This window comes from Megalobrama amblycephala, linkage group LG20, assembly GCF_018812025.1.
Source record: "Megalobrama amblycephala isolate DHTTF-2021 linkage group LG20, ASM1881202v1, whole genome shotgun sequence".
NCBI classification, from domain to species: domain Eukaryota; kingdom Metazoa; phylum Chordata; class Actinopteri; order Cypriniformes; family Xenocyprididae; genus Megalobrama; species Megalobrama amblycephala.
Genome location: NC_063063.1, coordinates 29,561,778 through 29,572,973, shown reverse-complemented (window position 1 = coordinate 29,572,973; position 11,196 = coordinate 29,561,778). Strand labels below are relative to the sequence as shown.

The window sequence follows — 11,196 nt, the reverse complement described above, 5'->3', positions numbered from 1 at the left end:
CAAACGGATCAAGGGTCCAATTTTTTATCTCGCGTATTCCGTAATGTGTTAAAAGCTCTAGGAGTGTCTCACGTGGTTTCGAGTGCCTACCATCCTGAATCTCAGGGAGCTCTGGAACGTTGGCATCAAACATTAAAATCAGGTCTGCGTAAGTATTGCCTGGAGACTGGGAACGATTGGGAAGAGGGAGTCCCTTTTGTTTTATTTGCGGTGCGCGAGGCGCGACAAGATTCGTTGGGTTTTAGCCCTTCCGAACTAGTGTTTGGACATAACGTGCGTGGGCCTTTGAAAATGCTGAAGGAAGAACTTCCTTGTTTAGGTCCTTCTGAGAAGACCAATGTAATCGATCTGGTCTCTCGTATTCGTGAACGTTTACGCACAGCTTGTACTGCGGCTAAAGAAACTCTTGCTTTGTCGCAGAAGAAAATGAAGCGCTGTTTCGATCGGAAGGCAGTTACGCGTAAGTTTCTACCAGGAGAGAAAGTTTTAGTGTTAATTCCTGCTCCTGGATCTGCTTTTGCGGCGCGGTTCTCAGGTCCTTATGTAATTAAACGCAAGGTAAGTGAGACGGATTACGTAATCCATACTCCTGAGCGAAGGCGAAAAACTCGCTTATGCCATGTAAATATGTTAAAGCCATATCTGTGCCGTGCTGCTAAGGACGAGACCGCTGACGTTTCTCCTGAGACCGTTGATGTTTCTTTACTTGAGACAGTGACCGAGTCAAGAGAGCGCGTTTCGTTACTCACCCGCACTCTGCCTACAGATGATGTGGATGATGGGTTGGAGGCTTCCATGGAGGTCGTAAGGGGTAGTAGTTTGAAAAACTCAGAGGTTTTGTTAAATCTTCAGTCCCAGCTTTCTTATTTGTCCAGTGAACAGCAACAGGACATAAAGAAATTGTTGGATAGTTTTCCAAGCTTGTTTAACGATGTCCCTCCGGGTACTAATATCATTGCGCATGATATAAATGTTAGTAGTGCGTTACCCATTAAGCAACATGCATACCGTTGTCCGGTAAGTAAACGAGAAGAAATGAAACGCGAGGTAACGTATCTTTTGCAAAATGGTTTTGCTGTTCCGAGCACCAGCCCTTGGAGCTCGCCATGCATTTTAGTGCCAAAATCTGATGGGACCGTCCATTTTTGCACTGACTTTAGGAAGGTTAATTCTGTTACTGTGCCTGATGCTTTTCCATTGCCGCGCATCGATGACTGTATTGATAATCTTGGAGTAGCGAAATATATCACAAAATTAGATCTATTAAAAGGTTATTGGCAGGTGCCTCTAACCGAACGCGCTTCTGAGATCTCCGCGTTCGTTACTCCAGATTCGTTCCTTCAATACACACGGATGGCTTTCGGCTTGCGAAACGCACCGGCGACGTTTCAGCGTTTGATGTCCATGGTTTTGGGCGAAGTGCCCAGGTGTAACGTCTATCTGGATGATGTAGTCATCTATTCATCCACCTGGGCTGAACACTTGTTGACTTTGCACGATGTATTTCATCGCTTATCCGTTGCATCTCTTACGTTGAATTTGAAAAAGTGCGAATTCGCTAAAGCTTCGGTCACATATCTAGGAAAACGGGTAGGAAACGGGCAGGTTCGGCCCTTGGATGTAAAAGTGACTGCTGTTCTTGAGTACCCGGTACCTACTACGAGGCGAGAGCTGCGTAGATTCCTTGGAATGGTAGGATACTACCGGTGTTTCTGCAAGAACTTTTCGAGTGTTGTTGCTCCTCTAACTCATTTGTGTAGCCCTAAAGTGGATTTTTGTTGGACTAATGACTGCCAACAGGCATTTTTGTCTGCAAAATCTCTCCTTTGCAGTGCTCCTGTTCTCTCGGCTCCGGATGTGACTCGGGCGTTCCAGTTGGAGGTGGATGCCAGTGCTGTCGGAGCGGGAGCTGTTCTTCTACAAGAGGGTGCTGACGGAATAGCTCATCCAGTATCCTACTTTTCGGCTAAGTTTAACTGTCATCAGCTTAACTACTCGACAATTGAGAAGGAGACCTTAGCACTCTTACTGGCATTGCAGCATTTTTATGTTTACGTTGGCGCCAGTATTTTCCCTGTTATAGTTTATACGGATCATAATCCACTAGTCTTCCTCAGTAAGATGTACAATCACAATCAGCGCTTAATGAGATGGGCACTAATGGTGCAGCCGTATAATCTAGAGATCCGTCATAAAAAGGGATCTGAGAATGTGGTTGCCGACGTGTTGTCACGGGGCTAGTTTTTATCCTTTGTTCAGAAACAGTTTTTTTTTTCCCCTTGTTTCTCCAACAGGAGATAAGGAGAAAATCTGAAATCTGTTTCTGTTTTCAGGGGGGGAAGTGTTACGGCCAAAGCCTTTGTATTTATTATTTAGTGTGGTGTGTATTTCTTTATATTAATTTGTGTCTTTCTCTTCCCCCGAGGGTAAGCTCCGCCCCTGTGCACCTGCGCCTCATTCATTTACGACGCGCTGGGTTCAATATAAGAGGGGAGCGTGTAGACGCGGGGGTGTGCTGTTGAGTGTCGAACTTGTGCTGCCTCCATCACCACTCCAGTCGCCAGGTCACCACTGCCGCTGTCTTTAGCTCTATGTGAGCGTGGTGCACACTTGAGTTTCCAACGACTACATCTCCAGACGCCAGGCCGCCACCGCCACTGTCTTTGGCTTTATGTGAGCGTGGTGCGCACTTGGGAATTTCCCCATGATTACAACACCTGTCGTGTAGCTGCCACCGCCACTGTCTTTAGCTCTATGTGAGCGTGGCGCACACTTGAGAGAGGGCTCGTGTGGTAAGCTGACGCGGACGGCCAGTTGTGCCTGACGAGCTCGTGTGCGTCCTTATAGCCCGCTGATGTTATGAAGCTGTTTGTTTGTCTCATTTTGTTGATCTGTGTGTTTGTTTATTTCATGTTCGTTGTATTAGAGAGCTGGTTCTATACTATCTGAACAGTTGCCTGTGATACGCGAGTGCTGCGGCATTAATAAACTGATAAATTGTTTCTTTGTCTCGCGTGTCCTTTTATGTTGCTCACCCCCTTCCCTAGTAGCGAGCTATTTAAAAGTGGGGTTCGTAACACTGCAGACATGCCAGGCCAATAGCACCGCTGCCGCACTAGCTGAAATGTGCGTTCTACCCCCTGATGTCCATGCTGTTGGTGAAGCTGGGTCAGGACACCATGTTTCATGGCTGCAGGCAATAATACCTGGAAGATTTCCTCTCCACCATCTGAGCGCAATACATGCCGATAGAGCACTCCATCAGTCTCCACCAGGCGGTCCCATTGACGGAGCAGAATAACTGCCAATCTGGAGAGTTTCTTACGCTCTTCAGGAGTTGGGGGCAACTTGCGCCTCCAAAAAACCAACAACTCACATATGACTGAGTCTGCTACCTGCTGAGCACTCATGTCACTAACTGAAGTACAAGGAAATGAGATAACCTGATTGACCGAGGTCACCAATCCACCTTGGGCAGCTTGCTGCAATGCCACTGGAACAGCCACAGCGGGACAAAACTCATTTACTACCCATGTACCTGAAAAGTTTTGACGTGACAAGGCATCAGCATTACGGTTGCTTCTCCCTGACCTATACCTGATCTCAAAATCAAATGATGCCAATTGGGCAGCCCAACGCTGCTCCATGGCGCCCAACTTTGCAGACGTCAGGTAGCTGAGGGGGTTGTTATCAGTAAAATCCACGCATTTATGGCCCAGCAAGTATTCCCTAAATTTTTCAGTCATGGCCCACTTGAGCGCCAAAAACTCCAGTTTCATTGAACTGTAATTGGATGTATTGCGCTCAGTGGGCCTAAGACTGCGGCTGCCATAAGCTATAGGGCGTACTTTACCTTGTTGCTCCTGTGAGAGGACTGCCCCTAGTCCTCCATGACTAGCATCTACCTCTAAAATGAAAGGTAGTGAAAAGTCAGCATAAGCAAGCACTGGAGCTGTGGTTAACTTACCTTTCAACCCCTCAAAGCTACACTGACATTCCGCCGACCAGGCTTCAGCAATCTCCCGAACACCCTGCTTTGGTCGCTTGGGATTTGCTAGCTGAGCCACCAACCTATGAAGAGGGGCAGCCAACTTGGCAAACCCCTCCACAAACCGTCGTTAGTAGCTAGGAAATCCCAAAAATGAGCGCAACTCCGCAACACTGGTGGGACAACGCCATTGTGCAACCGCCTCCACCTTCCCTGGATCAGTGGAAACTCCATCTGAAGAGATGACATGCCCCAAATAATGCACTTCCCTTTTGAAAAAAGCACACTTCGATAATTTGGCCTTCAACCCTTCACTTTGCAAGCGGCTCAGGTCTACCTCCATCCGGGCAAGATGTTGATCTACCGAGGAGGAAAAGACAACAATATCATCAAGATAAAGGAGGAGGGACTGGCACTGCTGATCCCCAAACAACCGTTCCATCAATCGTTGGAAGGTGCTTGGGGCATTGCACAGCCCAAAGGGCATCCTATTCCACTCAAAGAGGCCAAACGGGGTGCAGAAAGCAGTTTTAAATTTGTCCCCCTCAGCTACAGGTACCTGATTGTACCCGCTGGCCAGGTCCATGGTAGAAAACCAACGGGCCCCAGCCAGCGAGTCCAGAGTCTCCTCTATACGGGGTAGAGGGAACGCATCCTTCCTAGTCTTTGAATTTAAGCGACGGTAGTCCACGCACATGCGCAGACTACCGTCCTTCTTTTTGACCAGAACAATGGGTGACGCATAGGGACTGCAGCTCTCTCTAATTACCTGAGTTTCCAACAATTGATTGATATGTGCCTTGACCACCTCATACTCAGATGGGGGAATACGCCTGAACCGCTGCCTAACAGGGATGTCATCCAACAAGGGGATCTCATGGGATATCAAATTTGTGCACCCCAAATCCGCATCGTTTGCAGAGAACACAGGCACATACTTCTCCAGTAGTGCCCTGACCTTACCCTGTTCTTCTTCTGACAACACAGATAAGTCTAACATGGCTATCTGTTCTTGCACAGTAGGGGAAACCTGCACAAACTGTGTACTCACCTTAGCTGTAACGGTCTTAACTTCTGCGACCTCCGGGGGCAAACTAATCACATCAACTTTATTCACAGTGCCAATAACAGTGCTAGCGTACAATACCACATCTACAGTAGCCAGATTAACTACTGGCACATAAACTGTACCACCGTCCACCCTTAAGAGAGCAGGAGAGGCTAGCAAACCTGCCGGTAGACCAGAAACTGGTGGTTCAAACAGTACTGTACCACTCGAATATTGCACTGAACAGGTTGCAGTAACCAATTTCATGGTGCCACCCGAGATGCGCCACGCCCGATGTCCCCGCACTCTAACTCGCCCTCCGCCATCTGAAACTGGCTGAACGTCAACCTGGTGGCAATGCTGTAAGGCCTGAAAAACAAAATTAGGGGCCTGTGATACCACTGGTAAGTCAAAGAGAGCTATGCCATGCTGGCCAAAGAGCTCCCGATAGCAGCGGCTCAGGATGTTCATACCTAACACCCCAGGAACTTCTGCACACACACCACCGGGAGGATCTCTGACCACCAGTATGCCGCAGCCTGAAATTACTCGCCCACAGAGTTCCACATCTAATAACCAACATAAGGAATTGAAAGGCCGTTTGCAGCTCGAAGTTGTAACCAATGACACAATCTAAGCTGTTCCTGACCCCACGACCCAAAATTTGTCACAAACCAACTCTCAGTAATGGTGGACACCATAGAACCAGTGTCCACCAGGCAAGGTATCTGAGCCCCACCCATAGATACAATAAGCTGTGGACAAGTAGACATAAGGCGTGACATAAAATCAAAATCAGTTACAGTTTTGGAGCCTATCCTTTTCCCAACCAAATTGTGGCCCTGCAACTCGGTGGGAACTAGTTTTCCGACGGCTGCTCAGATGACTGTCCACCCCTCATTACGGCAGAATTCACACGGGCTGATGGTGAAGCAGATCTCCGCTCCCCATCGCAATCTCTGGCAAAATGGCCAGGTTGCTGACACCTTCTGCAAATTAAGTTAGCCTTAAATGGTCGCGAACGTGACTGAAAATTTTGAAGCTGCGCCATACTTTGGGTTAACTGATTTAATTGTTGTTGCTGCTTTCTGAGCATGTCCCGTAGTTCACTCATTTCTGACGTTGCTGAACCACTACTACTATTAACATGCTGATGTCCCTGTACCCCATATTGGATGCCATAAGCGGATGGAACAGACTGGCTCCGACCACGTACCCCCCCAGGCATGCCCTCTCTTTCCCAACGAAGAGCTTCGCTGCGAATGTCAAACAATGTGGCAGTGGGTTGACGACGCACCAATTGCTTAAGTTCACGCCGAAGAGCACAATCACCAACATACTCAACAAACTGATCTCTTAATAACATTTCGCCGTTAGGCATGCTATGAGGTGAGTGACTTTTAACCTTTTCCAGAAGACTCATCAGGGCCAGGGAGAACTCCACCAGTGTCTCCCCATCCTGTTGTCTTCTGGAAAAGAACGACTCCTGAAGTGCTACATAAGACTTTGTACAACCGTACAATTCACGCAATACCTGAGTAATCTGATCTGGATCCTCCCTCTCGTTCCTTGATCGATAACGAATTTCTTCCCTCGCCTCTCCTTCCAGATGATCAAACAAGAAAAATGCCTGATCAGCTGTAGAAAGATGGCGAAGCCGCATACAGGCCTGAGCCTCCTCCACCCACTCATTGATGCCAATGCCCGACCGACCGCTAAACTTTGGACACTTGCGATCCCGAGGAATGAAAACAAACCGCTCCGCTGTCGATGCACCAGCACCAATAAGTGGGGGATTTTCAGCCACAGAAATAGTAACATTAGATGGACCTGGCTGCGCAACAGACACCGGCTCTTGCCGCAGCCTTTCATTATCAGCTTTCAGTTGAGCTACCAAATCTCTTAACTCACGCAATTCGTCCTCCATATCTGCAACTGCACACGCAAAGAGGGACTGCTGTTGTCTGGTTCCTACCAAAAGAGAAAGAAAAGAAAAAAAAGAAAAAGCAAATATACAAACAAAACCCACGTCTCTGTACTACACAAGAGGGAACCCTGCCGACTACGCCAGAATGTGGCGGGGCGGTGTAATTTTGAGACACAAGCCCAAGGTTTTGTTCACCAGAAATAAAGTCAGACTACGCCACCCTAAGGATTAACCCCAGGGAAAATACTCAAACCAATCAAATTGGATAATAGAGCACACAGGTTCGGTTCCCTCAAAATTAGGCCAGAGACGCAAGTATAAAAAAAATACAAAATGTTTATTAATACAAAAGTTAATTAAAATACAAAACAATGAATCACAGAAAAATACATGAAACCCCACTTCAAACACAAGAACACAAATTACAAAAAGAGAAAAAGATAACAAAACCAACTTGAGGTAGTATGTATTTGTATATGTGTATGTATATGTAAAACAAAAACAGTAATACCAGCAGGGGCTGAGGCTCCCAACGGCTGGGATCAATGCAGAGTTTGGTTTCACAAGAGCACACTTCCACGCGCACACACACCCGTGCACTCTAATCACACTATCAAACACTCAAGGTGTACACCGCACACGATGAAGGAGAACCACCACCACAAGGAGGGAGAGCAAACCACCCGTGGGACCCCAGCTCCTGCAATAAATCAAAAAGAAAATAAATAACTTTGAAAATAAACTGGACAGAAATGGCAATATGAACATCAATGCAGCAACTCCTCACATAAGTGGTATCAACCAACAGAAGTGAGGAGAAGCAACAATGTAACCAGAAAATCAGATAGTTAATCACCTGAAATTGTTACAAACACCAACTTCTATACAGTAAATCACCATACGATTTGAATTGCATTCATAGATTAAACATGCACATGTCGACAGATTATAGTTTCACAAAAAAAGAAAAATCAAAGCAATACAATCAAACAAATATCCACAAACTTAAAGAAAAAGAAAAAGGTTAAATGATTTAACCATGGTAACTAATAATGAAATAAACCAAAACATGAAGCAGGGCACTAGAAAGGCACGTAATAGAATCAAACCAGCAGTCCCCTTTAATAAACGTTGATGACTTCGTCGGCGCGGCTGTATGGACAGCCGCTCTTTTAACAGCGCGAAGACAGCAGCAAGAGCTCACGGCAGCAAACAATCACGGCATAAAACGATCACGGCAGCAAACAAATCACAGCATAGAACGAGAGGGAGAATCCTACATCGAACAAAAGGAGGTGTTAAAAAAAGAATAATATTATGCTTACCCAGATATAAATTGCCTTTAAAACACTTACCATCAGGATATCACGCCGAACAAAATGCTTCATAGGCACGGGCTTGTTACAGTCATACCCACCGCTACCATCATGGGGTACAAGTATGTTAAATATACTATACTCACTTTATACTAACCACGCAACGAGCTATTAACATTGCATACCTGAGAGGCAAACAGTCATCAAACCCACTAAGCAGCACAAAAAGGAAAGCAGCACCGGACCATAAAAACTGCACTCTAAATAAACACAGTTTTAGATTATGCACGCCAACAATTTCTAAGTCACCGTATTAAAACACAGCACACTTACCCACAGCCACCGTCAACACAGCCAAAACAAAGGGGGAAAACGGACGTGACGCATCCCAGGTAACAGCCAATCGGCCTTTAAATAGGAGGTACTATTCACTGATAGGCAAACACTGCTGTCAATCACCTAATCCTGTTACACAAATAAATATGTACATGTGTAGTTTTGTGCAGTTTGTATTTATTCCCAGTTCATAAGGTGCTTACTTCAGCTGACCATTCTATGATAATCTTCGTTTATTTTGATAATATGCTTATTAGCCTATTTTACTGTCACATCAAGTTTGAATTCAGCTCTAAACTCAGTTATTATGGATTGATTAAATAAAATAATATAAATATGAAGCTCAGATACTCAACAGCATTAGTTTTAGTGTGACATTAAACATTAAAGTGTCTTTTTTAGTTATTGATCCATATATAAATCTATTTCTCTTTTCATTCATCATCTTTTGTCTTTGTGCTGCTGCAGAATATTATTCACGTCACATTTACATGATTAAACGTATTTCAGTGAAGATTATCAAACCAACATCAAGTGAGTTTAAAGCTTTAATCTGTGAAAAACTCTGTTCTTCAGGAGTGTTTGGTGAAATGAAGAGAGTGACGGAGGGAGATTCAGTCACTTTAAACTCTGATCTTACTGAAATGAAGGATGATGATGTGATTCAATGGTGGTTTGGAGATTATGTAAGCACTGTAATAGCTGTCATCAATGTAACGGCCGACAGCTTCACTGTATATGATGATGTTCTTGATGGGAGATTCAGAGACAGACTGAAGCTGGACAATCAAACTGGATCTCTGACCATCACAAACATCACAATGAAACATACCGGAGTTTATGAACTACTGACCAACAATAAGAGTGATCATTTCTATCTCACTGTCTTTGGTGAGTTCAAAAACGTTTTCACCTGTTTTAATGATAAAGCTGAAAGAGAATTCATCATTTTGTTTCTTTTTGCTGTTTTATGATATTGTTTATTTCAAATTTAAATGTTAAACTATTTAATTTAATAAACCATTATAATTTGTTTATCTGTGACAAACCCTGTTTCAGTGTCAGTGACGGAGGGAGATTCAGTCACTCTAAACTCTGATCTTACTGGAATAAAGGACGGTGATTGGATTTGGTGGACGTTTGGAAAGAGTACAATAGCTGAAATCAATAAACTGATCGACAGCTTCACTGTAAATGATGATGTTCTTGATGGGAGATTCAGAGACAGACTGAAGCTGGACAATCAAACTGGATCTCTGACCATCACAAACACCACAATGAAACACACTGGAGAATATACATATTATATCCTCAATTTAGCAGCATCCACTCTTGACAACAGGCATTTTTCTTTTATTCATCTCACTGTCTACGGTGAGTTAAATATCAATTTCACGTGTTTTATTTATTACAGCTAGATCTAAAGAAGTATCTTATCATGACTAATGAGTTCAAATGACTAATTCTCTTACTTTCACATGAACAGCAGGTTTATATTTAACTTTCTATTCAATAGTTTTAAATGCTCTACTTTTGATCATCTTGGTTCCTCTGGATGTTTCTTGAATCTCTTCATTCATCCTCATTTCTCTTTATTCTCTCATGTTTTCAGCTCGTCTGCCTGTTCCTGTCATCAGCAGTAACTCTTCACAATGTTCTTCATCATCATCATCATGTTCATTGGTGTGTTCAGTGGTGAATGTGAGTCATGTGACTCTCTCCTGGTACAGAGGAAACAGTTCATTGTCCAGCATCAGTGTGTCTGATCTCAGCATCAGTCTCTCTCTACCTCTGGAGGTGGAATATCAGGATAAAAACACCTACAGCTGTGTGCTGAACAATCCCATCAGCCACCAGACTCAACATCTGAACATCACTCAACTCTGTCACACATGTTCAGGTACGGCAGCGCTGATGATATTAGCGTTTATTGACTGAGCTGATCTCACTTTGATGTTTTTATTCCTCAGTCCACTGTTGTGGTCCTACTGAAGCTGTGATCCGATTGGTCCTCTCTGCTCTGGTGGGCGTGGCTACTGTCATTCTTGTGCTTTATCACATCAGATCCAGAAGAGCTGAAGGAGATCAAGCACATATTCACACATCAGGTACATGATTGATGATGACTGATTCAGCATATATTAATATTGGTGAGATTGATTCATTTATGGCTTTACATGTTCATCTTTTTCAGGAAGTGCTTAAATCTGAAGCAGAACGCTGAACTTTAAAGGTTCTTCAAGTGTGTTTTTGTCATAATAAATACTGATGATTATTTGAGCTTCTCTTTCAGTGTCAGATTTGTAAAACTCTTATTTGTAAGGCTTTATTGTTTATATTTCTCTCAGAGACACAGATCTCACTTTACTACTACTGCTGTATATTTGTCATGTGTATTTTACACTGTTGTTGATGATCAAATTAAAATAGCATCTTTTTAATGTGTCTGACGGAGTTGACACAAATTAAGTTCTGAAGTACATTTTTAGAAGAAAACATTTTCAGAAAAACCTGTTCATTAGCTGAGACCTTTGTCTACAAATATATCAGTTTATAATAATGTGTTATGAAATAATAAAAA

At 44.0% G+C, this 11,196-nt stretch overlaps 1 protein-coding gene and 1 long non-coding RNA gene across 2 annotated transcripts; one reads left to right on the top strand and one right to left on the bottom strand.

Moving 5' to 3' along the window:
• Positions 1-5,624: 5,624 nt before the first annotated feature.
• On the bottom strand, positions 5,625-8,775 carry LOC125254938. The gene is made up of 4 exons (XM_048169753.1): positions 8,613-8,775; positions 8,465-8,539; positions 8,319-8,382; positions 5,625-8,239 (listed from the first exon to the last, which is right to left on the bottom strand). The coding sequence occupies exon 4, from the start codon at positions 6,961-6,963 to the stop codon at positions 5,896-5,898; it is 1,068 nt and encodes a 355-aa protein (XP_048025710.1). The 5' UTR covers positions 6,964-8,239; positions 8,319-8,382; positions 8,465-8,539; positions 8,613-8,775; the 3' UTR covers positions 5,625-5,895.
• A 1,615-nt stretch (positions 8,776-10,390) lies between these two features.
• On the top strand, positions 10,391-10,895 carry LOC125255691. Its single transcript, XR_007181964.1, has 2 exons — positions 10,391-10,723; positions 10,810-10,895. It is a non-coding gene; the product is annotated as an uncharacterized LOC125255691 (long non-coding RNA).
• The last annotated feature ends 301 nt before the right edge of the window (positions 10,896-11,196 follow it).